This window comes from Fringilla coelebs (genome assembly GCF_963513975.1).
Source record: "Fringilla coelebs genome assembly, chromosome: 17".
NCBI classification, from domain to species: domain Eukaryota; kingdom Metazoa; phylum Chordata; class Aves; order Passeriformes; family Fringillidae; genus Fringilla; species Fringilla coelebs.
The window spans coordinates 6,679,470-6,706,704 of NC_140043.1; the positions used below are offsets into that span (position 1 = coordinate 6,679,470).

General features: G+C 45.8%; 1 protein-coding gene across 1 annotated transcript in view; it reads right to left on the reverse strand.

Annotated features, from left to right (window-relative positions):
• The window catches only part of MED13L (mediator complex subunit 13L), a 172,872-nt gene that overhangs the window by 11,264 nt on the left and 134,373 nt on the right, over positions 1 to 27,235 (reverse strand). The window contains exons 10-25 of the mRNA XM_084217442.1: positions 24,676 to 25,404; positions 23,796 to 24,018; positions 23,254 to 23,359; positions 22,754 to 22,878; positions 21,488 to 21,587; positions 18,004 to 18,224; positions 14,734 to 14,939; positions 11,533 to 12,479; positions 10,711 to 10,890; positions 8,894 to 9,117; positions 8,131 to 8,323; positions 6,127 to 6,574; positions 4,633 to 4,852; positions 2,287 to 2,475; positions 660 to 883; positions 73 to 215 (exon numbers count right to left, since the gene is read on the reverse strand). Coding sequence (XP_084073568.1) covers positions 73 to 215; positions 660 to 883; positions 2,287 to 2,475; positions 4,633 to 4,852; positions 6,127 to 6,574; positions 8,131 to 8,323; positions 8,894 to 9,117; positions 10,711 to 10,890; positions 11,533 to 12,479; positions 14,734 to 14,939; positions 18,004 to 18,224; positions 21,488 to 21,587; positions 22,754 to 22,878; positions 23,254 to 23,359; positions 23,796 to 24,018; positions 24,676 to 25,404 — 4,478 coding nt within the window. The remainder of the gene's footprint in view (positions 1 to 72; positions 216 to 659; positions 884 to 2,286; positions 2,476 to 4,632; positions 4,853 to 6,126; positions 6,575 to 8,130; positions 8,324 to 8,893; positions 9,118 to 10,710; positions 10,891 to 11,532; positions 12,480 to 14,733; positions 14,940 to 18,003; positions 18,225 to 21,487; positions 21,588 to 22,753; positions 22,879 to 23,253; positions 23,360 to 23,795; positions 24,019 to 24,675; positions 25,405 to 27,235) is intronic.

Below are 27,235 nucleotides of genomic sequence, written 5' to 3' on the forward strand. Positions count from 1 at the left end.
CCATCCTGCCTTGCACCCTGGGTCCCTGTCCCACTCCACACCCTGGGAGCGGCAGCCCTGACAAGTGCACACCTTTCAGCTCCCCGTGGCCCAGGCGGCCCAGGCGCCCAATGACGACTCTCCACGGCAGGGATGTCATCTGGACGATGCCAATGCACCACTCCCAGAGCTTCTGCAGCCCGATCTTCCGGGCAGACAGCTTGCTCCTCCTTGACCTGCAGGGGAAGGAATTAAACACAAGAGTGAGAGGACAATCAAGGACAATATTCAGATTTCTGTTCTCTAATTATGTCACTGTTTACCACCTACAGAGTTCTGGGCTGTCCCTAACTTACCTTTTACTACTACTAACAAGAGAAACTGCGTGTCTGCTTTCAACACTGTTACTGCAGTGCCATCAAACTGCTGAGCAACATACCAGGTGTTCCTCAAGGTAAGATTTTTAAACAAAAAAAATTTAAAACCAATTGTAAAACAAGTGTAACTCAGTCACTTTTCCCTGTGCAGATCTGAAAATCTCGAAGTGCAAACCGAAATATTCTCACTGTAACACCAGCGTGATCTCCTGAGCAGGAAAGGGGATGGAAGGGATGTGCAAGGAGCTGGTGAGGGATGACTCCAGCGATGGATCCATGGGAGAAGCCAAGGGCAGCGAGTACCTGCTGGGCAGGTCGATGTTGACAATGCAGGTCTCCAGCAGCTCCCCGTGCAGGTCGGTGCAGGACGCCAGGAGCCAGCGCTGGTCGTGGGACAGGCAGTACCCGACAAAGAGCACGTTGTATTTCTGACTGGCCTCTCCAAACGTCTCTCCCAGCTCTGTCTGCTTGTCTTTGATGGGGGCCAGGATGAAAGGAGGTGAGTACAGCTGGATTGGGCTGGGCCTCTGCAAGAGTCAGCACAACCATCAGGGGATAGATCAGGAACTACTGAACACAAGGAACACACACACACACACACACAGAGGCAGCGAGTACAGAGACAGGCAAGTGTGAAACAATGAGCAAATTGAAAGCATTCCTAGTCAGGAGGGAGACTGGGAAAAGGGGGGTTATAGACAATTCACTGCTGCCAGTTAAAGCTGATGCGTTCAAACCTTATCTAAAGATTTCTTTTTATGTGCAGGGAACCCAGGACATGAAAGCAGTCTTTGGACCAGTCTCTGACACAGGCAGGAGTTTAAACCCCCTCAGCTGTCAGATCTTCCTGTCCCTTAATCATCTTTAGGCCCTTGGCTGGATTTGCTCCAGTACATCCAAGTTCCTTGTTCTGAGGAGCCCAGAAGGGAGGAGGACAAGCACCTCCCTGGCTGGGCTGCAGCACCTTCCCAAGGCAGCCCAACTGCTGCTCCTTGGGAGCATCCATCATGTCCAACAGGACCTCCAGGTCGTCTTCTGCAGAGCTGCTTCCCACATGGGCACCCCAAAGCCATTTTTGCCTTGGAACTCCTCTCTGGAGAACACACAGGAGGGGCCTCACCAGACGTTCCATAATTAAAAAACGGTCAGGGTATTTTCTTAATTTTCCAGCAAAGTTCGGGAGTCTGCAGTGCAGACTGAGAGAAAATGTATAAAATGCAATAAACAGAGATTAATTAAATGCACTAAATAAATGCCAATAGGTTTGGCTTTGCAAGTAGGTTTTTAAACCCTCCCAAGCAGCTCTTTATGCCAAGGTAAATGTTTAAGTGTTTTGTTGGTCCATTAAATCTAAATAAAATATTCATAGTTATCTTTCAAAGAATGCAAAACATTCATAGAAAGTAGGATGGATTATTCTTCCTTTGATATCCCTGAAATTCCAGAATCCGGGCTTTAATATTTACAGTTTAAAATAGATAAAAGATAAGCCCATCGAAGAGGGGGATTTCTCCATTACCTCAGGGAATTAATATAACATCTGCAATTAGGCACAGGTACTTATTTCATATATATGCATATATATGTGAATAGAAATAAAGGTTGGGTTTAAACTCTGGTTGGAGCACTATAGACTGAAACCACAAAATTACTCAGAATCCCAACTAATGATGTTCATTTTCTCTTCTTTCACACTATAACCTTCTACTTTATGAATCAAAACCAGAAGCTTAAAATGTTTTGAAAGCAAGTTAGCCTAATGTTTTTGTTACTATTTTCTATTCCATATTAGCTTGCCTTTTCCCCTTGTATCATCGTCTTCTATATCTTGAAAAAAATCCCCCAACAAGTATTTTCTCTACTCTTTGATATTTGAGGAAAGTGGTTACAGTTTTTAACAGACATTGATTTTCTTGCCACCAATACCAACCTCAGGATTTTTGAGGGTCATCTCAATGCTGGCAGCTGGCCCAAAGCCTGTGAGGGACTTGATGTGGATCTGTGTGGGCAGGGGCCTCCTGCACTGGCAGTACACAGAGAACGCCAGAGACTTCAAGTGCTGAATGTAGAAAACCTGTTCATCCTTCATTGTCTGCAGCATGTACTGGCAAGGCACAATCTGTGAAATTCAAACACACAATAAAACAGGGCTGAGAGGCTTCCAGGAGCAGGAGCTGCTCAATAATATCCAACCAGATCCACACAGTCATTAGTCACTGAACACTCAGCACACTTTGGGATGCTCCATGATTTGCATTACCGGTCCGTGGCAGGAGTGGCTGCAGCACACAGGCACTGCATTCTCTGGGACAAAACTGCTTCCATCAAAATGAGAGTGAATTTTAATCCATAAACCCCAAACACTTGTATTCAAACACACTGAATTTTTTATAAGTGTTTTATAAGGGCAACATCTTCACTTGCAGGTGGCCTCAACCACAGAGTCCCTGAACGTTGTGTTCAGGCAGGTTTGGCTCCATGGCTCATGGTTGGGAATTGTTTGCTGTCCTTGTGGGAATTGGCACTATGGTGTCATCCTTACACAGGGGTGTACAGGGCACAATTAAGATTCTGCTACAATGATTTGTGTGGTTATTTCGCCTTTTTAATTTAGTTCCCAGTGGAAGCTCAGCAGCCTCAGATGCTGCTCAGTTTCATTTGTTTCAGAAAGTCAAGGGAAGCAGCCCACAAGGTTTCAACCAGCAAGAACCAGAGCTACAGGGAGATTTGCCTGGAAGATGAGTTTGTGGGTTAAGACCCAACTACACAACAAGAGCAGGAAGGAGAAATGGCACGACACTCCTTCAGAAGGAAACAAAGCATGACAAAACTCCGGATTTCAGATTAAACCTATTTTAAAATTAGAATTAAATCCCTGTAACCTCACTGTTTTTATCTACTGGTTTTATAGTACAAGTCCTACTCGTGGCTGTTGAATTATCTTTCCCTTTACAGTGAGATCTTTGGAGCAGAAGCTGTCAATACAAAACATTCACATTGCTGCCAACACTACCAGACCCAAACAGATTCTTTCAACAAATATTTTCAGTAGTAATAAAACTTAAGTGTCACAAAACTTTAACTACTTTATGGTTCTTGCTTGAACCTTCAGAACCTTGGCAGCACATTCTGCTTACTAAATGTGTCTGTGTGTTTTTAAAAGCCAGCTCTACCCAAGGATTTCAGGAGCTGGGCTTTCCCCCTCTGTACACGAACGGTAATAAAGCTGCAAACATTTGGCTTTGATTTATTTTGAAGTAACTGCATGTTGTGTGTGCTGTGGTACAGCTGTGAGAGTACAGTGCTGGAACTGGATCATGTTTCCCTTGACTTAGAGAAAATTGCTGTTTTGACTTCAACTGGCAAAATGTATTTTGGGGAACAAACAGTGAATGTGAAAACAAACAGCACTAAGAAAAAGGGTCAGTGAGCTACAGCCTCAGCTCCAGAGGCAGTGCAGAGGTTACACAGTTCTTGTGTTTCAGGTACTGTGGTGTCAGTGGCTGCTTTGGTTTTAGTGTCTCCAGGTCAATTTTTTTTTTTTTTAAACTAATTTGAAATACTTTTAAACCAAGGTGAGCAGATGTGGATAAGGTGCACAGAAATCCTTCCCACACTGTTCCTGCCTGTGCCCTCTGGGCTCCCATTCCCCCCACATTTATTGAGGCTCAGCTTCTGTGACAAGGAGACCTGGCAAAATCCAGCCAGCCTGGGCAAGAGGCCAAGAGCTGCCTCTGGCTGCACAAATTAAATTCTTCAGCAATTCCATAGTAAGTAACTGTTTTTATATGCCAAGTTACATGGTAAATTATTTTTAAGAAGCAGATAATAACAATACAATAGTTATATTATACATTAAATGTCTGGTTTCACGTACTTCTTTTGGATTAAATAGTATAAATCAAGGGAATATAAGCAGCAAACAACTCAACATGTAAAGTAATCAAAGGAGCAACTGGCCAGTTTTGGAAATGGCAACTCAAGTTACAACACAAATAATTGAAATCCCTCTCCAGGAAGCATTGAGCAGACAGGATTGCTGGGACCACGGGACAGAGTCGATGCACGGATACTGAGGCTGCCCTAATTCATTTCCTCATCAAAACAAACACAAGGGGTTGTTTTAATATACAGCCTTGCACTGTCAACAAAATAATTTGTAAATGCCACCTACATTTCATGCATTGTCTCTCACTTATCTCTTTCAGCACAGTGTCCGTATCACAGGTGTGCTGTGACAGACGCAGTGTGAAGATACAGAGGAAGGCAGAATTACCTGGAGAATGAAAGAATTCCTCATATTCTCAGGCAAGTTGTCCAACATTTCTGTGTAGCATCTCATGAGGCTCAGGAGCCAGAAGTTGGTGGAGGCAGACTCCTCGTCGGCAGTGTAGGTGAAGGGGTCCACCATGTAGATGACCACGGCGGGGGGGTAGGCGTTGCTGTCCGCAGCGTCCGGCTCCGTGGGGATCCCGATCCGCTCCCGCTCCGACGTGCTGGGGGCAGAGCCACAGGTGAGTACTGCTTGTGTCTGGGGCCAGGCTGAGCCAGGACAAGGAAAGCACGAGCAATTCTGACATCCAAAAGCAAAACTAAAACCCGTGAGGACAGACACTGAGATGAGTTGTGCTCACAGCAGCTCCTAATCTGAAATACCTGGGTTAATCAGGCACTAAAGGTACCCTACAGTCTAACAGCATCTCACTCAATGAAATCAGACCACATTTTACCTGAAGAATATGGAAAAGTTGACTCTTTAGCTGTGTGTCTGGGTTTTGGTGCAGTTTGGGGTTTGTTTTTGGAAGAGGTGGAAGGGGAAGAGTAGGAGTTCAGAAGTATCAAAGCAATTCATGGAGCCCGGGGTCCTGCTCAGGTCCAGGGAAGGCTCCACCGGCAACAGAACGAGGAATTGAGGATTTCTTACTTGGTAAAATGCTCCTCCCATGCCTCAACCAGGAGAGTGAGGCTCAACATCTGTAAGTGATCAAAGCACTCAGCCTCTGTCAGAAGCCCCTGCAGCTGCTCAAAGGATGTTTTGCACAGATCAGGGAACAGATGTCTCAAGGACAAGCCCAGCTACAGCAGGATGTGAGCACTTCCCTCTCTGTAATACACACCAGGACCATCAGCAATGTGCATTATTATAAGAGTAATGAAAAACATGCTGCCTCAGGAAGTTACTTACATACAATGCTGAAAAACCTTTTCTTAATTTTTATGTGATGGATGGCTATTCATAATGAAGTCTTTAAAAAAGTTGTGCTGCCCAAATTTATTTTAAAGTAACAGGACTACAATTGTGTCTCCTGACCTTACAGTGTGCCTGCTTGCAAAACAACACCTGCAATGCAAAAAAAAATAGGAAAAAAAAAATCCCCGGCTTGCATTTTGCATCTGTTAATGTTGCACGTGTGATGGAGCAAGAGGAACTCGGCTCCATGAGGTACCTGCAAGTGCCAAGCCACAGGTGAAGCACAGCCCATGTGTTCCTGGTGCTGCAAGGACAGAGCAGGTGGAGGGTCCTAAGGCAGCTCCACATCCATGCAGCTCAGTCAGGCTGGGATTCTTGTGATGGAAAAGGGGAGGGATGTTTTTTCCAGCTCCCCTTTGTCAGTGACTGCAGGAATAGGCCCTGCTCTGCTCCCACCTGCTTGGCTGTGCTGCACCTGTCAGGGGCCTCTCCTTTGAAGGGTTTCCCTAAGGCTTAGAGGCTGTCTGAGCACAGGACAGAGGATTAGCGAGCAGCACTCTGAGCCACGTGAGCGCTTACCCTTCCTGTCCCTCTTGCTGCTGCTGCGGCAGGTTGGGGCCCGGCTCGGTGTCCGCCCCGGGGCCCGCGCTGCCCTGCGAGCGCTCGGCTGTGCCTCCCGCGGCGCTGCTGCTCTGCCCCGAGCCGGCATTGCCGCTGAAGCCCGGCGTGGAAGAGGTGCCCATCTGGCTGGCGCCGGGCGTGGCAGAGGACGCTGACAGCTGCGGCACCGAGGAGCCCGAGGAGGACGCGCTCCCCGCCGGAAGGCTCGTGGTGCCCGCGCTGGGCGTGGAGCTGAAGGAGCTGCCCGTGGCAGGGGCCCCAGCGGCGGCCGAGAGACACGAGGAGGAGCTGGAGGGAGCGGGACCCGAGCTCCCGGGAGCTGCCTGCGGCTGGCTCGGAGCCGGCGTTTGGTACTTGGGGGGCAGCAGAAGGCTGCTGTCCAGCTGCAGGGTGGCCAAGTAAGGTGCTGGAATGGCATGGAAAGAGGAATTAATGACAGTCAGATCAAAGGAACCTGCATCAACCTGCAAATCGGATGACGTTCCCTGCACTTTTACAACACTCTAAGAGTACACAAATGCTAAGAGAACTGAATCTCCATGACCAATGTTTGCTTTGGAATCAATTTCTCAGGGTGTCAGTTCGAAGTGATATGAATCAGGGACTGACTTTGCAGGATTTTGTGACTTTAAGCTGGTACTGACATCTTCTGCTCTCTGGCCAAACTGTGTAGCAGTAACAGCATTGTACAGTGCTCAGCTCTGCAGCCTCTAACAAGTTATCTCTGTCAGGCTGAAAACCTTAGAGCCATTTACATCTGAGCTAAAATCATGGCAAACTTAAGTGTAGTGATTTCTGCTGTGAGATACCACAGTGATGAATGAATATTTATTATTTATTTGCTCCCCAAGGTGATGTAAATCACCAGCAGAGAAGTTTCCAATGCTGCCCCTGCCAGATGCCTCAGGCGTGAACTCAGCAACCTAGTTCCTCACCTGGCTGTGCACATGCTGCTTCTTTCTGTGGGGAAGCCTGAGGTACTTCAGTAGTGTTAGAAAAATTTCTCAGTTTGTCATAATTCCAGTGTCTCATGTTAAGATCCCAATTTTCAGTCACATACAATATATGTTGACTCTGGACCATTTTGGGAGGAAACAGCCACGTCTGTCCCCAGCTGAAACCAGGTGACTCCAGGGACTCAGCCAGGGGAAGTCAGCTGATCCCACCCCAGGAGATGTTACACCCTTCCACACTCTCAGGTTCTACAGTCCCTCACCAAACAAGTGCTCCTGATGTTGGTGTAATACAGAACAGACAAAACCAACCAGACTGATCGGTTAAAATGAGGGGGGAAATAAGCCACTATGAGGTCCAGAGGAGAAGGTGCCTTCAGAGTCATGTGGTTCCAAGGATCCACACACAGCAGACTGAGGCCCCAGGCACCAAGGACACCAGCACTTTCTTCTGCCCCTGTGTTAACTCATTACTTTTGCCGAGTCCCAGTGATGTCCCCTCTCCTATAAATTACACCTTTACACTGGAGGCCACTGTGACACAGCTCTGTCACACAGGTGTGATGAGATGTGTCAGCAGCAATAAACCAGATCTATGGACACCTTCAGGCTTGTGTGGAACACCTGCCCATCCCGGGAAGTATTTGGGGCCAGGTTGCAGAGGACTTGGAACAACCTGGTCCGGTGGAAGGGTCCCAAGGGGTAGAACTGGATGAGTTTTATGGTCGCAATCAGACCAGACTGTCATTCTGTGATCTCTGTGATAAACAAACACCTTATACTAAACTGACTTTTCTAAAAAGACAAGAATTTGAATCTCTGACACAATCCCCAGAGTGACAAACAACACAACTTTCTGAAGCAGGCAAATTTAACGTGGAAGAATTTAAGACAAAGCCTTGTAATATTTTTTAAATGTTTAAACAGACCATAATCTGCATCTTTAGCAAACGCCCAGCGGGTTTGCAGATGCCCCTCGCAGTGCCCGGAGCCGTGGGGTGTCACTCACCGAGGTGATGGCGGCAGACCTGCGCGTAGAGCTTGAGCCTGGAATGATTGTCACAGTCCTCGGAGCCCCAGGGCTGGCTGAACCACTCGCTCACCAGCTCGTCCGTCAGCTTCTGCGCCACGCTCTTGCCCACCCGCATGATCCCGTCCCGCAGCACTTTGCAGATGGGCTTGTGCTGCCCAAGTCTGCACATCTGCCAGGGGAGGGAAGCACAAATGCCTGTAAGGAGATGCCAACCACCCCAGGATGTTACAGAGACTGGTTTGTGGCTTAAGCCCCTCATTCTCAGTGCACAGCTAGGGACTTCCTAATAAATATCTAAAAAAAAAGTTACATTTATCTGTTGGCTTGAACTGCACTCACAGCAAAACTAAGGTTACAAAGGAATCTGACATACTGGGGAGTAGATGCTAAAGAAATAAATGCTTTTATCCCCAGCCTAGCAACTGTGAGAAAGCAACAGCTTCTTTAATGTGCTCGTTGCTCTTTAGGCTTGGTTGGGCTATCACTGAGAAGCTGCAGCTCTATTAATGCTGCTGGGAACAGCAGACAGCAACAAACACTCCAAAATACCTAAAGAATCCCAGTGTCACTCAGACAGCATTTGTGGACTCTGAAAGTGCAGAAAGCCCTCAAAATGAAAAAGAAAACCCTTATTCTAATAGTTGTTACTTTAAACCCCATAGATTTCTCCCAGTGGACATGCACTGGAACTGCAATGACACTTAAGAAGCAATAATTCAGTGTGGTCCCTCTTTCCAACCTCGTATACAGCACTCAAGTCCCTGAAGAAAGTTTTGGCTCCGTCGAGCAAGGCCTCATTTTCCGGACACACCACGATGTAGGCGACATCCCGATGGCCCCCGTAGGGGTCCAGCAGGAGCCTCTCCCAGAAGGGCAGGGAGAAGGGAGAGATTGTCAGGAAGTCCTTGTCATAGCCCACCAGCAGCGTCGGGATCGGGAGAGGCTCAGGAGATTCCTCAGAGCCTTCACAGGAGAAAAAACAAATAGAGAAAAAATGTTAAAGTATCTGGTTTGACTGCAATGGGTCTCTGATGGCCCAGGAAGTGGGTTCTTTTACAGGAATATTGGAAATCACTCATCCCTTTCTGTTCTGAGTGTCCTACATGTTTATCATGGAGTGGAAATGGTTATCAAGGGTGTGCCATGCCTGATAAACCCTGTGCTCCCAGCCTTTCTTCTTGGAAAAGATATTTAATAAAGGAGAGGAAAGATTTATATCGTACTTAAGGAATGTCATATAATCAAAGTTGTTGGCCAAAGCAGAGGAAGCTGATCCAAGCACCACTTAAACTTTCCTAGAAAGCTGCAATAAAACATCTCCCAGTGTACTCCAAGCTCATGTACTGCCTTTCCCAAGACTTCATCTCCTGGTTTTCCTTTGTCATATCCATAACCATAGCCATGGAGTTCCTGTTCAGTCACAAGTAATAACAGGAACACACAAAATCTGACCTTACAGTTCTTCATCCACCTCCACCTGGTTGTGCAAAATTACTGATGCTTAGAGAAATTCATTCCCAGGTATGTAATACTACACAAAGTTATAATTCTAAAAATTGCCTCCTGCCCTTCTCCACAGGATGTGCTCCAAGCACAGCCGTCCCCACAGAGAGGATTATTACCCGGTGTAACAGGGTGTCTCCCAGACACTGCCTCAGTAGAAGAAATATTGCTGAAAATGTCAAGCTAAAATATACCCAGTAGTTCCTGCAGAATATAATTCAACTTTATTAAAAGTCAGCATCCAGTAAAATTCACTGACTTTCCATCAAAGGTTCTGCTCTGCACTCTCTGGGAATTTTGGTGCTATTCTCTGGTAACAATTGGCAAATCCTAACTCTTCAAATTACAAATGCAGGGAAAATTATTACAAGTGCTGCTGGTGGAGCACAACAGCTTTAGACAAGAACTGGAGTTACCCCCAGTTGTCCCAGCCCCAAGGAAAGGAGCAATATATCAAATACCAATAGCAAAGTGTGGTGGAGCTGGTAGGAAAAACATTAAACCAGACTGCACTGGTTAAGCTTGAAATAAACTGCAAGCAAGAAATACAGATTGAAATTTCAGTCGTTATTCTGCAAACCTACGCACACAAAATCTGGTTTGTTATTTTGCATTTTACAGAAGTGCCATTTACAGCCAGGAGATACTGAAAACTTCTCATTAAGGCTACAGGAACTTGCATGGAGAAAGTATTCCCGTTTTTTTTTTTTTTTGCAGAGCTCACACAGGCTCTGTTCCCGTTGTGATGTGGCTGATTTCAGCAGCTCCCTCTGTTCCCATTTTGCCTACACCGGGTTGCTTTGGTCTGAGCCAGCCCCCCTTCAGGTGGGGGGCTGAGCCTCACCCACAGTTTCTGCTCCCTGTAAATGTGCATCACCTGGAGGGGTAAAACCTCCACCAGGGTGTCACAAAGGCCTTTTGAGGCACTTTAAACCTCTGTGAAGAGCCCCCCACCCCAAGCTGTATGAACAGCCCCTTCCTATCATTTCCAGGACAAAGTGCCCATTTCTAGGAAGCTGCACTCTAACTTGGCACAGAGCCCAGTGTAGGTACCATAGGTCCCCCGTCCTGCCATCTTATGGAATTGCTGCCAGGTGAGTGGTCCCTGCACGTGCTGGATGTTCTCCCAGGTCCTTCCTGTCCGCTTCTTCTGGATGGCATCCTGGAGAAAGGGCTGCAGGGAGAGCAGCATGCGCACCACATCCTGGGAGGAGAGCATGCTGATGTCCAGCACTGCAAGGGACAAGAAGCAGCAATCACTTCAGGGAGGGACAGCAATCCCTCAGACACAGCAACAGCTCTTGTGGATTGTTCCTTCAACTGCTCTGCACACTGCCCATGGAATTTGGACACCTCTAATGTACTCAATGTGCCATTTCATGGCATTTTCAAAAACATTGCTGTCACCACAGGCCTTTACACACACATTTCAGTATCACTGGTGTCCAGCTCAGGTCACAATAAGTCAGAGCTATATATCTTCAGTATACAAACAAGTAATATTTAATTATAATTCTTTCCCCCCTTGGTACTTCTTCCCCTTTTCCCCCCGAACTCAAACAGAGCAATTCTTTTCTGCTGACTGCTTATACCCTTCTCCAAAATCAAAAAGGGCCCCTAATTTTGCTTCCCCCAAATTACCTGAATCTGCTTCAAATTTGTGAACTTCCACAGACTCATTTCCAAATTAGGCCACAAAGTCTGAGGACAACTAGATTACTGGTACATTAGATGCAATTTACAAGCTTTCAGAAATCTACTTTAGCATATTTTTAGTCCTGTCGTTTCCCACATAAAGATGATGTGAGTCACAACTAAACAAATTTACAGAGGTCACAAAACACTCAGAGACAAAAGGCTCAGCTGTGCACATACCATTGCTGTGAGGCCAGGAATGGACAGTGGCACTTCGGACAAGGGCTTCGTCCACCTTGCCCCCCGTGGGGTTGTCCACGTACTGCCTGCCCTGCTCCAGGGCATTGAAACATTCCACCCAGGAGTCGTTGCTGTCCGCCTGTAGCCGGTCGTAGCTCAAGTTGACACAGGGCAGCGTCTGGCGGTTGTTGGAGGCCATGTAATCCAGGCAGCTCAGCGAGGTGAAGGGCTGCGTGTGCTGGTTCTGCAGCAGCAGCAGGAGGCTCATGGGAGGCTCCTGGCTCCTCCTGGCTCCCTCTCCCATCTGCGAGATCAAGTTGCTCTGGCAGATCATCAGTCGCCTTTCTGCAGCCTGGCCGATGTCCGAGGTCTTGCCGAAAATATCCAGCTCGTCCTCGATGAAGAGCCCAGAGTTGTAGCCGAGCTTGCGGTTCATGATGGCGCTGAAGCCGCAGGTGCAGCGGTACTGATCCTCGTTGGAGGAGTCGGGGATGTACAGCCCCACATCGGCGCCCTTGATGTTCATGTTGCAGGCGCAGATGCAGCAGCTGTCGAAGTTCCTGTCCTTGAAGATGTTGAGCACGGAGTCGGAGAGGATCAGGGTCACGTACAGGCTGTGCGCCTCCGGGATGGGCTGCACCGTGCCCGGCTCCACCGAGTTGAGCGGCCGCGTGGTGGAGGGGGTGGAGGCGGGGGAGCCCTGGTCCGTGCTGTCGTACTTGACGGAGCCCTGGCCGCTGGCGGTGCCCCCGCCCCGGGGAGTCCTGGGCGTGCGCGGCGTGCGCGGCGTGGGCACCGAGAAGCGCGGCGTGGCCGGGGACGGCAGCACCCCAGCGCCGCTGTTGCTGGCAGGGGCCGCGCTGTTGAGCGTCACCGGCGTGCTCATCTGGGGCGTGCTCATCTGCAGGTAGTCCTGGTCCGCCAGGCTGCCCACGCTGGGCACGTTGCTGCAGGGAAGGGATGGGAACAGAGAGCCGTTCTGTCAAAGCTCATTTTTAAATACGTGGAGATACTGGAACCTGAAGGGACTCATTGAAACTGCAGTAAAGAACACCCTGGTCATAACCTTGACTCATGGCTCTCAGCAGAACTCAGAATTCTCACCAGAAGCACCACTGTTTATTATCATTGTGATAAAAAGTATTACTTCACCCTCTTAAAGATTATTCTTATGGCTTAAAACTCAAATGCTCCTGAGAACGATTTCTAGATAAATGATCAAGTTAAGATTTAGAAAGTTTGCAACTTTTTTAGAGAAAAAAGAAAGAATAGTAGCTTTTATTTTAAACACCACTATCTGTAAAGAGATACAGATTAGTAGGAATGAAAGTATTTCAGAGAGATAGAAATCTTTATTTTAGAAATGATCACTTGAAATGGCTGCCAAAAGTCATACATGTGGCTTTGATACACAGTATCACCTCATGGACACACTCTGTATGTCTGATTCTATAAATTCAAATCCTCATTTCGGATTACACAGTCTATGGCATAATGGGATATGTTCCATACAACTCTTAGTCCAGTAAAGCTAAGAATCGTATTTTTGGGTCATCTCCCTTCATGACTGAATTTTATTACTCTGTTTTGTCCTTTCCTGCCAAATTCAAGTGACCACAGAAGAATTTGTACATTCCCATGAGATCTCTCTTCCATCTGCAAGGAATCATTTCAAGAAACAGGTAGTAAGGGACCAATCAAAGAAAAAGATCTTACTTTTCTCTTTCCACATCACTTCTAACCTGCTTACTTTTCTTGTAATGTGTTAATTACATATTAGAATGAGGAAAGAGTGTAAGATCTCAATGAGTCTCAGGATAAGGAAGGGGAAACGGGATTTTTCCATGTTTGTCTGTTCTCACAGTGTATTTTGTGTGTCATTGGAAAGGACTAGCATTTGAATGCCCACCTATCATTAGTGACTTGAAAAGGAAAACACTGAAGACCTCTTTCCTTACAATCATTTTATTACCTTGAACTGATGTGTGTCCAACTCAAAGCAGGAGAGGGGAAAATAATGAAGCAGAGTCTGAAGGAGTTGTGGAGCTGCAGCAGAGTGAGTGCCTCAGACTAATAAGAAAAGGTGACCTAGAAACCCTGATTGGCAATCACCACTCTGTCGGAAGCCTGCAGTAATAATCCTCACTCTAATTGGATTAGATTGAAAATGAAAGGGTTTTTTCCCCCAACAAATACCTGAAATTAATAACCAGCTCAGGCCCGGTGCATCAGTTACTATTATGAAAAAACCTGAGAATTAAATTGCTCCCTAGGCACTATATCAAGGGTTTACAATTTCTTCTTTGCAATTCTTTTGAGAACACTGAAGGACCCTTTGGGGCTGCAAAAGGACTGATTTAAGGGATTTACAGACTGATTTAAAGATACAGACTGCTTCCTCTAGAAGTGAAGTAGTGCAGCAGGAGACCTTTGTACTATTACTATGCTTTTTAAGAGGTTTTATTAATTTAATGGTGCAATTCTTGCTAGCTTTCAAAACCTACAGCAATGAATTCCCTCCATAAACATTGCTAATTTCTGAGAACTGAGTGAGGAATCCAAGCTTTGGAAATGAACATCAGTGGTTCCCTGTAGGTCACAGCACTCTCCTCTTTTGGCATCGGGAAGGCTGGGACAGGACAGGAATTGTTCAAGATCTGTCTGATCAGCAGCTCCCCACAGCCCCACTCAGGGACACCACAGCTCAGAGGAGCTCCCATGGGAACACAGACTGGGAAGCTCTCACTGGCCCACTCAACATTTCCAGAGCCTTCAGAATGGCAAATGGATTCACCAGGCTGGAGCTCAAAGTGACACAAGGGAGCCTGGCTGGAGGCTGGACATGGAAATGGGAGGGCAGAGATGTGATGGGTTCAGTGCATTCATTTTCTTCCCCAACATTTGTGGTTTCTGTTGAATTACAATTATTTTCCTGTATCAGAAATTACCACTAATTCAGGCACTGCATGTTCCAGTTCTTTTAAAAGCACTGAGAGTGGACACACACTGTAAAACCCCTGACTGCCAAAGCCAGGGTTAAGTGCTCCTGCTATCAGAACTGTTTTGATCTCAGTCAATGACAAACCTAAAAGTTTGAAAATACATTTGCAGGTTAAAGCACTGTCAATACAAACAACCATTGTAGCTACCCAGCTTTAGGCATGGGCTTGACAGACCCATTTCCTCCAAGGCTGTACTTACTTGTAGCCATCTCTGATGAAAGTGGCTGCAGGTGGCAATGGAAGTTGTTCAATTTTTGGAGGAACAGCCCAAGAAGGCCTGAAGATGCAGGCATCTGGAATCTTCAGAGGTAGGAGGCACTGGCTGGGCAGGATCTTCAGTGGAGCAAACAGGGAAGAGCCCACGAAAGGTTGAAATGATGGAACTTTGTGCACATATGAAAAATCCTGTAACATCCAAGTGACCTTGGTTACAACAATGTGGTCAGGCTTCTCTTTAGATATTTTTTTAAATTAAAATCTATTGTACTGTCTGAACCCTCTACAATTACCTTTTTTCCCCCAAAATGAACTATATTTATTCCTTCTACAAGGCATTCAAGAGTAGTTCCTTCAAGGAAACTCAGCTGAGGCTCCCTGTTATCCTGAGATGCTGCACAGCTTTATGGCAGGAGGTTTCACAATTGCATCAGGCTCATTTCAGACAAGCTGTGCCTGAAACACGAGTAGTGCACTATGCAAATTTCACACTACCTAACTTTTAGCACCTCATTTAGGCACTTAAAAGGTTGATCTTTGCAAGACTTCTGTACTGACAGTGGGGAGAGGCTGTCACAATGTGAGGAACCCTGAGGTGCCTTGAGGCAGCCTCTAACCCCCACTGTGGGAGTTCACATCACTTTAGCAATAACAGTGCACACTTTGCACATGCCAATCATTACACGGAGTATTAAATACAAATATCTAAACAACCCAGCAAACACAGTATTAACTATCAATGAAGTTCAGCCCAGCTGGGCTAGCAGTGATTGTCACATTTGCTTGCAGAGAGTGATGACAAGAACTTCAGCCAGAGTTTCTAGAGCTATTCCAGCTCTTTCAGAACAGAATTAGTCCTCTTGAGGCACTACTGCAAAGTAAAAATCAGCATGAAAACAGTAACAGCAGTCTCAGTATTTAACATCTCATTAGAGCTTTGCATTTTTTTCCCTTGCACCTTGTCAAGCATTGAGGGATGAGGAATGTGTGGACTTCTATCTCCAGCTGCGGAATGCTCAGCACAAGGAATCTACTTCCATGTTCTCAGGATGATCAGCAATGGGTTTAGTGCTTGTTTTCCCCACTGGTGTGTATGAGCAGGTGTGACACACACGGAAGCAACTCAATTGTGCTGTTGGAAATGTTCTCAGGCAGAATTGAAGTAAGTATTTTAATACTCCTGTAATGGCTGTGAGGGAGATTAAAATATCTTTGGTATCAGTGATGCCCTGAAATCTGCTCCCATTCCAAAACCTTCAGCTCAACAAATTCCAAGACAGACTTTTTTTTTCCCAGGCCTAAGTTATCCTATTCTTGAACAAACAATTTACTGCACAATCAGAAGAGAAAAACCAGCAAGGTCTGTGGCAAGGCAAAGTCTTACAAACCTTATAAAAAAACTTATTTCAAACTCCTGTAGTGGTATAACAACTTGTGGATGCACCAGCTCAAGATGGGCAATGGAGACTGTCCTGGAGCACACACTGAGAAGGTGCCTCTTCCCAGTGTGCCTCGAAGTGGGAGTTCAGGGAGGAAGGAAGGAAGGAAGTAGGAATCTGGCAGTACCAAAGCAGACTTGCCCCATATACTGATGCCCAGCTGGCCTCTGCTATCAGGAGGGACACTGGGAATTCCCTCCCACATCTGCAAAGCCCCTTTCTCCACAGAAGTGCTGGTACAAGCTCCCTGCCAGCTCAGCCCTTGGCAGGGGAATGAGCTGGGAATTCTGGGGTCTGACTGGACACCCTGGACTGGCACCAAACCATGGCAGCACAACCCTGGAATGCTGCACTACACACTGTCCTGCTTCCTGCCAGGGACAGGGACTCCCTTCTCTCCCAGGGACAAGAGTGAAAGCTCCTGTGGAAGAAGCCACCCTGTGGGACTTGCCACAGCCTCCCTTGCAGTCTGCCTGAGGGATGCTATTCCTGCTGGGAGGAAAATGTCCTGGCTGACAGCTGACCACATCATTTACACTGAACAAAGGCATCCATCAGTATCCTCACACCAACACACAGCCACTTCTTGTCCATGCAGCTGCAAGTGTGTCCCTGGCTCAGCAATGCAGACCCCTAAAAATCAGCCCTCAATCAATTCCAACATGGGCACAAAGGAGAGGGAAGGAGGTGGTGCTGGGGAGAGAGATGGCTGCTGAAATAGAAGGAACAGGCTGTGGCACAGGAGGGACAGAGTGGGCCTGAAGGAGAAGAATTAGGCTATACAATCAAAGGCTGGGGACTACCAGGAAGCCAGAGTTAGAGTGGGCATCTCCCTTTTTATTCCCTGTGTACAGCGCAGCTTGCTGCACAACAACATGCTGTGCATTTCCACACAAAAAGTGCATTTTTTTATTTAAGAAACCCCTCAGGCTGTATGCATGGAAATATGGCAACAGTACCTTCTGACAAAGGTGACAAAAGGCAGCCCCAGAAGTTCAGTAATGCAGGACACAAAGGCAGAATGATTTGTGCCCTGCTCTTACCCTGTGATGGAACAATGACACAACCAATGCATATCAGTGCTGATGCTGGGTCCCTCCATGGGATGCTATGGAGAAATGGCCACACTGGGATGTCACAAGAACCCAGAGTCCCCAGCTACAAACAGCTCTTTACTGAGACACTACAGGACTCGAGAGAGGAGGAACTAGGTGACATTACCTGACCTGTGTTATACAGAAAGTCAGATAAGAATGGTCCCATCTGGCCTTAAAACTTGTGAAGTAACATCAGCTGAAGAAGAAACAGAGCAAGTTCAACCCCTGGGCTTTCTCAGAGAGTTTCAACCCTAACCAAAAAAGGAACATTTCAGAGAGATAAAGGCAGCCTTTTCTACATGCACCACTTTATCCCACTGTGTGCCAACCTGGCAGCAGGGAGGGGGGCACAGCAAAGGTGCCATAGAAATTATCTACAGAAATACATCATTTAACAGCTACTTAGCCACAAGTGTGGTGTTTTTCCACACATGGACATTCTTACTGTTAGGCAGAGGGCTGATTTCACAGACAATACTGTTTGTTTCCTGAGAACACCCAGAACCATTACAAATATAAAATTACAAAATGCCTACAGTTAAAATCAGGGAAACAATTAAAAAGCTCTTCTACTAGAGAAGAATATTTTTCCAGCTCCAGGGCTGTCAGGTCCAGCTCACATTTGTTAGTTGCTACACACACTACATGGGACTTGTTTATAAAATTCAAAGTGTGCATAGAGGAGTTTGTAAAAATCCCACATTTCTGGGATGTTACCTTAATTTCTTCAGGTTTAGGGCTACCTAATCCATCCTCCACCTCCATTTTAAACTCAGCCAGCTGTGTTGGAACCATGTTGACCATAGGACTCTCCATCATTCCCAAGGCAGTCACAGTCTCTGAACTTATTCCATCTTTGTAATTCATCACTGGGGAGAAGGCAGGGTGCTGTTCTAAAGAGGGTGGTGTTGGGAACATCCTTTGGAGATCTGCCACAGCTGAAGAGGATGAAATAACAGTTAATTATTCAAATACAAATTCTTAAGGAAATTCAATAAAACAGAAGAGACCAATTCAATGCTAGCTCTTATTTTATTAGTTAAAAACTAGCAACACTTCTCCAGACTTACTGGGGTTCTGACAGCAGTGTAAGTGTAAGCCAAAAGTTAACTCCTAGGGATAAATTCCCCAAATTCCTAGGGATACCCTGCAAGGTTATTGTTCAACAGAAACAATAACCTGGTAGATGGACAAACAAATGCAGAGTTTACCAGCAACTAATAAATCCTTCATAACTGAAGAGCTGAATTGACATTAACACCAAGCTCACCCCAGTGACTGTTTCTAAGAAGCCACAGCAGTTTCCTCCCTTTGCCAGAGCTGACCTAGCCCTAAAACAGGAGGCCTTTGGAATTCATTTGCCCTGAGCTGGATTCCTCCACTCACTGCAGCCTTGTCTGTTCCATGACAACACAAATCCTGCCACAAACACGGGCAGTTCTGCCCAGGAGCAGACTTCCAGGCATTCTGAAGTTCCAGTGCCAGAGAAGCCACAAAATTATCATTTTCCATCACAAGACATTAAGCCGGGAACATCCCTAAATGATTTCTCAGGAAATGAATGTAATGGAATCATCCACTGTCTATTTTTCTTCTTTAAGCAGAACCAACCCCAGCAAAGATGCTCTATACAGTGTAATGCAATCAAACACAAATCATAGCAAAGTCTTGCATGTTCTCCTCCCAGCTACAGCTTCCATATTTATTTTGTGTCACATTCAGCACAAATGCTCTCTTTTCCTGACTTAAATTTGGACAGATTCTCTCTGGACAAAACCATCAGTGGTTAACCACTCTAATTAGAGGAGGGTGAATTCCCACAAGTGTCTCCTCTTAGATACTTTTTTGGACAGATTTAATGCCAAATCCTATTTCCATACCCAAGCTGATGGGACAGAAGGACCCTCTTATACTCAGGAACATCTGCAGCCTAAAGATTACAGAAAATTCATAAATTAATACAGATGGGTTTCTGACTGGTCAACACTGTGTTGTGGAAATCCAAACAGGTAAGAAGTACTGTTCTCAAAAATGAACAGAAAAAGGCAGAAATAAGAGATGGGATTAGAATTATCTATGGACTATGAATAACTGCACTAACAGTACATTAGTGTAGGATGCTGCAGCCTCAGGATGTGTCTCCACTCAACAGAGCCAGCCCTGCATGGGATGCTTTTGTGCTCAGAGATGACACAGCCAGGCTACTGAACTTTTAGACAAAGGGATACCACTCAAATAGGGGCAGTCCACTCAAAATGCAGTTCTTTTGGTAATAGCTGTGCCAGCTGAACCCAGTCCTTCACAATCTGGAGCAGCAGAGTAAACAATGGGCTATGAATTATTCCCACTCTGTCCATATTCTTTTTTCCCCACTCTTTCAGTATCTGAATTTAAAAGCCCTTAGTCTTGTCCTGATACAGGATAAATTAAAGCTGAAAAAAAGTTCAGCAGAATGGAAGAAACTCTTTTCCACAACATTAGTATGGAATACAATGTTCAGGCTGGCAGCTGTATAGCTCCCTCTGTTTCTCAGCACAGAGAGGTGCTTTAGGCACTGGAAGGGGATAGGGAGGAAGGTGAAAATGAAGGGTAGCCAGCAGGAATTTATGATGCTGTACAAGGCACTTCAGCTCCCCACAGACACTGCTGTGCCTCCACAGCTCGTGGCAAGGCCACGGCTACAAGTGGAGTGTATCTGTTTAACTTCACACTACATCATTTTCTCACCTCCAGCTCACTCCACTTAGCAAAATTCTGCAGTGCAGATTCATAAAAAAGTTTAATTACAAAAAATCCCCCAACCCTACAGCAACAGGCAACTATCATCATTCATTTTCATGTGTGTCATGCTTGAAAAAGCTTTGCATATTTTAAAAAGCTATGGATCAACTAAACCTGTCAAAATCCAATCTCTGTATACTTCAGACTTCTACATTTGAGTAAATCAGCACAGCTTTTATGGGTCCATAAAACTCTGACTCATCTCCTTCAGACTGGTTTTTTTCTTCACCTCAATTTGTTCTCATTACCAGCTGAAGTTAATGAGAAGGTATTAAAGAATGATTTGCAGAGAGATTGGATTTCTGCTTATAGTGGCCACAGAAATCAAACACTCTTTCCTTCTCACCACAAAGTAATTTGTAATTTGATTTGTTACTATTATACCTAAAATTCTCACCTTCCTCCTGTCCCACAAACACAGACACATTTCTCCTTCATCACAAAAGAAATGCCACTTACACCAATAGAATCAGAGATCTGTTCAGGTCAGAAAAGCCCTCTGAGATCATCGACTCCAACCACTCCCAGCACTGCCAAGGCCCCACTGACCCATGTTCCCAAGTGCCACATCCACAGGGCTGGTAAACCCCTCCAGAGATGGGGACTGCAGCACTGCCCTGGGCAGCTGTGACTGGGCTTTAGAACCCTTTCAGTGAAGGATTTTCCCAATAGCCAACCTGAGCCTCCCCTGGCACACTTGAGGCCGTTCCCTCTCCTCCTGTCCCTCTTCCCTGGGAGCAGAGCCTGACCCCTCCAGCTGCCCCCTCCTGTCGGGTGCAAGAAATGCAGCAAAGCCCTCACACCTCAGCAAAAAAATTACTATTCCCAACAGCTGTTGGCACAGTCCTTAGAAAAAAAGCAATCTAATTTCACAATTTCAGAAGTTTCCTGCACTCCCATAACCTCCCTTGTCCATGTGCAGAGCCTGCACAAGCATCACTACCACAACCACCTATAAAAGGTCCACGCTATACCTCCAATTAGAACCCAGCACCTTGATTTTAATCATGCACTTCCAAATCCAGATTAAACCCTGAAGGTGATTTTAGTTTTAATTTGTCAAATGTTCAATGCAATTTTCTTCCAAGACAGGTTGCACCATCATGGCCATGGTTTTAAATTCTTCGATTTCATTAAGTAGAAGGATTTATACTTAAAAAGAGATTTGGTAGCGGTGGAAGCGCCCAACAGAGAACAGAGAAGAGAGGGGAAAGCTTCCAAAGGATGATTTGTAACAAATCCCTCCCATAGTTCCAGAATAAGACAACAATGTCAACAGAAGAGTACCTCACATATCAGCGGGCTCATTAAAAATCCGTGTTTGTATTACCCCTGCCCTCATTAAAAGCTGGCAATTGCAGCCCAGGAGCACCCCCAGTGAGCCAGGGCGGGGGTGTGAGCGGAGGAGCTCGGTACTCACTGGGAGGGTAGGGAACCGCAGTCCGGCCGTCCTTGCCCAGCGGCCGCTCCTCGGAGCCCGCTGCCGGCAGCTTGGAGGAGCGCAGGGCTGGGGACACGGCCTGCAACACCAAACACTGCAGTCAGCACAGCCTGACACCTCCCGGTGGCACTGCACAGCAAAGACAATGGCTGCCTTTCTACTCCCCCACCCGCTGCCCAAAAGGAGTCTGGATTTCTTCCCCTCTTTCAACACTAAGAACAAAAAGAAATATTTGCCTGTCTATATATCCCCCGATAAACTGATGCATACATACAACTATGTATTTTTATAGTTCTATACACATGCAAATTATATTCAAAATGTTATCACAAGCCCTGAGCTTGAAATGCATGTGACTGCTCTATTTATTTCCATGTTTGGATTACTCCAAGGTAGCAATGGGAATATCACACAGAGTGAACCCAACATAGGCAAATGTCAAGACAGGAAAAACATTAGGGCTGTCCAGGGCAACTTCAGAGAAGAAAGTAATTTTTTATTTTGACAGAACAGTCCTCTGGTAGATTTGCATATTAACTGTGGCATCTGAAGTGCAGTTTGTGTGGAACCACAGGAAGGAAATTGGTGCACTTAAAAAGTCCTGTCAAGAACAAGACATAAGACTTTTAAACACTGTTATCTACTAACAGTCACTTTAAGACCACCTTCTGTATTATTATGGTTGTATTAGATTATGTTTAAAGATAGTGACTATCCAAATCTTTGCCTTCCCAGGCAATTTACTGGCCCTCATAACTGATATAAATCTGCACTTCCCTCTGTATTTCCTAACATTCAGCAACGATTTCTCTTTGCACTGAAATGAAGTGCTTGGAGGAATATGACGTAACATGACTTAGAGAATTACCAGAATCCTGTAAGGTTGAATTTATTTTTCTTTGGGCAGGTTCTCAGACACGGTAAAAGAGTCCATCACTAATTAATAAAATTTGCATCTTTTCCACCATAATTCTCAAACAAAAAATTCTGATGGAAGCCCAGGAGACAGAACTAGATATAATGGATTTACAAAGCAACTGCACAGCTCTCCCTATGGAAGCTCCTATAGCCTGTCCATGCAGGCTGGATCTCCTGAAGGATCTCTTTCTTTGCCAGCAATCCTTCCTAGCTAAAATCCAAGCCTGCCTACCTGGAAACTCTCTCTCTCCTGTCTATTAGGGATAATCATTCCCAGTAGGAATCTGTTTCTTGGCCTACAGAGCGCTCATCCCCACCAGGACTCACCCCAAGCTCATCCTCGTCGGAGTTGTCGAAGATGTTGTCGAGGTCGTGCAGGGACGGGGCCAGGTCGGTGACCTGGGTGAGGCTGCCGGAGCCGGCCCTGCCGGCAGCGCCCTCCTGCCGCGGGTCTGCCAGCGCCGGGAAGGAATGGGAACAGTCAGGGAACAGAGCACAGGCAGGGAACAGAGCACAGGGAACAGCACAACAGCACCTCTGCCCCGCAGCATGGAGCCCTCTGCTCTGCTGGAGCCTTGCAGGCTGAGCAGGGACCACCGAGGGTCAGCCAAGAAACAAGGAAGGAGCTGCTGCTGCTCATTTAATAGTCTAAAAAATATATCATTGTTTTTATAAAAAGGACAAGGAAAATCAAGGGGTTTTCCAACTTGGGAGCCGTCTGCAGCTCTGATGTTACAGGCAAAAGTTCAGATGTGATTTTTTCCTCCAGATGTTACGGCTTATACATTTTTTTGCTTTGCAGACCAAATCAAAGAGCTTTAACTCACCAGTCTTAGGAGCAGAGCTGAAAATGGACATGGCATCTTTTCCATCAGGAACTGGTGTGGAATGGCCCGTTGGGGGGATTTCCTTGGAACCAATCCCATCTTCTGACTATATAAAAAAATCAAAGCGATTTCATAGCTATGAATTTAAGCTATATAAGAACAAATGTTTTCCTGTGTGTGGCCAGACTCAGGGGTCTGAGTTTAATATAAGATTTACAAAGGATTCCATGGACATCACTGAACTCTGACAGTCAGTCTAGGTAATTAACCAACTTAAATTCTCCAGGAAAAAACATCTTTTAGAATGCTTACTTGCACAGCCAAACACCAAAAGAGCTCCATAAAAGATAAGATACATAAGGAGCATCATGCAGGTGATAATATAAAATAATAATTTTTTAAAAATTAAATATAAATATATACATGTCTGATTTTGTTTTGTGGAACAGACTTATGTCTTTCCGAGAGCTGTAGAGCGAACACTGTGCTACAGGATAAATCCCACAAGAACATTAATGCCAAAGACTGGATTTACACCTTACCTTGTTCTTTTTCAAAGGATCTTTCTCAGCTCCAAGTTTGCATTTTTTATTGACAGTGAAACTGTACTTGATGTCTCCATCTTCGAAGGTGTAAGGATCACTGGTGTCCCCCCAGCCTTCTCCAGGGGGTTGTAGTAGAGGCAAGGGGTCAAGATAGTTCAGGGTCTGCACTGGTTTCTGCTCTTCCAAAATTTTAAACCGTTTATTAGGTTGTGCTAAGAGCCTGAAATGAAAATAAACAAGCAAGGCCAACATGAAACAAAACCAGCAAAATCTGCAGCTGTCACACAAACACAGCCCATGGCTCACTCCATCCCCCTTGATCAAGTAGAAATGTTTTTTTCCTCAAATAAAGGATGTATTGAAACATTAAATACCTTACTGTATTAAGACCTACTTTGGAACAATGAAAGAAGAATCAATTTTGTCACTGTGTAAATGAAAACACTTTGAAGTCCAGCCTTCCCAGGCTGTGTTTTTCAGGCTGAAACCCTTTACAGCCTAGCAAACTCCATTGTAATTACCAAACCCAACAGTCTTTTAACTCAATAACTCTTCCTCAATTAATTTTCCCTATACATTTTCATTAACTACTCTCTCTGGTGCATTTTTAAAAATGCATTATCAGAATGCTACAGTAATTTTAAGGCTAGCATAAAATACAAAAATAGGTTACAAAGAGATTGATCAGTTCTTGTAGTGTCCAGCAAAAAGCCAGAAAAGGCAAGCATCCTGCACTAGACTGTTTCTATTTAACTATTTGGTGCTCTCTGCAGCATCTGTGATGGTGAAGCCTTAGCCTTTGTCAGTTGAAAAGCAGAAATTCGAGTTTGGTGATGATTAGAACTGCCCAGTTCCCCAGCTCGAAGTGCTCTCTCACCTTTTCAGTGCAGTGCTGTCGGGGTTGATCTCCATCCTGCCATCATACCTCTCACACGGCAGCTCCGGCGGCCGGAACTCGGGGTCATCACTCGAAGGGACACTATAGGTCCTCCACACGTCCACGGCCTCGTTGCTCTGGGTTATGCCACAGTACAAGGCTGTCTCACTGACCTCTGCCATCAGAGGTAACCTCTGTCCCACCAGGACTGTCCTGTCATCTAAGCTGGGCAGCGGCTGCAGCTCCAGCCCGCTGCCGTAGAGTGCTGGGTTCACAGGAACGGAAGGGGGGTCCAGGTTCTCTGCCTCCTGACCTCTGGGCTGGGGGCTCAGGGTGGGAGGCAGAGGGGAAGTGGGGGAATGGGGTGAATCCATAGGATTCATATTTATTTGCTTGCTTGCATTTCTAGCAGGTAGCGAGAGCGGCTTCTCGTATTTCCTGGAACTGGGGACTTCCAATGCGGCCTCCATCCCGGCCAGTCCCAGCTTCTGCCCGGCCGCCTCCTGCTCCATGCATAGCTCTTCAGTCACCGAGGGCCGATGGTGGAACGGCATCAGGGGCCTTTTCTGCAGTTTCTCTCCCTTGTCCTGCCGCTCGGTGGTTTTGTGCTTTGAGGAGGCAGGAGGGGGCAGTGCCGAGGCCGCCGCCGTCCCCACGGTGAAGCCGGGCTGGGGCAGCGTGGGGGGCCGGCCCGAGGCACCGGCGCAGCGCTGCTTGAACACCTTGTGCCTGGAGAAGGAGGAGGAGAAACCGCTCACTGCGTGCTCCGGGCAGTTACCCACCTCAGGGGAAAGGCAAACCCAAACAACAGCACTGAGAAACCTCCTGTCTGCTCCTGATCTTTTAACAGCCTTTTAATTTCTGCCTGATACGGGAAGTTTGAACAAATATTTTAAAAGATTCAAAACAAAATAATGCAGTAACATGCAATCTTGTTACTGGCTTCATGTGGCTTTTTTGACTTTGTATCCAGTATCTTTGAGACTGAGAAGCACAGGATTGAATTTCAGTGTTTCAGATTCTGCTAAGAAGTATTTTCATCATACTGATGGCGATTCCCAATGATGTGACAACAGGGATATAACTCTGCCTATACTTCTACTGTTTTTTTGTTGTTGTTGTTGTTCAGGGCTTTTTGTTTAGCTGTTTATTTGATTTTATTAAGCTAAACAGAAATTGAAAGATGTGTTTGTGCTTAACATTGAAACCTGTTTAAAAATAAACACCATTTCAAAATGAATCACTCCATTCCTATTTTATGAACAACAGGACAACAAAAACCCATTTCCAAACACGTAATGTGCTTTTTACTTAAAAAGATAACCTACATGATCACAAGTGAAGTGGGCTATATTGGAGACACCCGACCCTGTCTACGGGTGCAGACAGAACATCTCGTGCTTGCTGTCCCCGTTCCCTGGAAGCATTCAGGCTGAGTGGGGTTATCCCAGCTTTCTGCTGCTCCCAGGACATGCTGAAGATTCCCTGCAGCAGCAGATGGTCTGTGCCTGCAATCACCCTAATGTGCAGCTAATGCCCTGGTAACTGGAGATTTGCCTTAAGCATGTTCTTGTAACATTTCATTGCCTTAATTCTCCATCATTCACCGTATTTTAACTGCAGAGAATTATTTCAGATATTCTGTTCCTCACACACCAAGCTGGGTCTGCAGGAGACTGAATTTGATGCTGAGTACCAGACAGCCCTTTGAGACTCCAGATCTAAGATCATATCCTGACATTTATCCAGTACATAAAATGGGCACAGAAATGACTTAAACAATTTCTATATGCCAGTAGCTGCTCAGGTTCTGCAGCTACACACAAAGTACTTATTGCTGTTTGAAATCAGGTACTGCCTTCATTTTAAGGATAATGTCTCCATTTCCCAGATGCTGTGTTTACCAACTCCAGTATGATGCAGTTATCACTGGAGGGATGAACAGACAGAAATTCCAAGTGCAGCTGAACCTATCCATAGAACCAGGCTTCCACTGTCCACTGTTGATCCCCATGCTTTCCAGGCAAAGCTGGACCTCAGTTTTCCACAGGAAACACTTGGCATTCTGACAAAACATGTATCTGATCCAAATTCTTGAGTATATAAATACAAACAATGTGTATAATCAAGGGGAAAGAGCTGCAGAAAGCATCCTCTCACTTGGGATAGAGCAGGGAGTCTCCAGGTTAAACATTCCACCCTTGTAGGATGCACAGTCCCTTCATCCCTTCCTCTGACTACACAAAGAAGAACTGCATCCTTAAGGAATAACTTCTTTTGGTCAAGGTGCTTTTATCATCTATCTTACAAGTCGATGGTGACCTTGGGAATTAAGAATTTCAGTAAAGGTGTTTCACAGGCCTATTTCACTGCAAACTGGGGGCTTTTTCTAACCCTGTAACATCTCTCTGATAGTTTTAAGAATGGTTAAGCATATTGGTGATGATGGTTTGCCTTTCCTGTGTGAGGAGTTCTGGAATTCTAACCACCCAAAGATGACAGATAACTTTAATAACCTCCTAAAGTGTTCATGTGAGTGAGCTGTGAATTCTTTCTGATC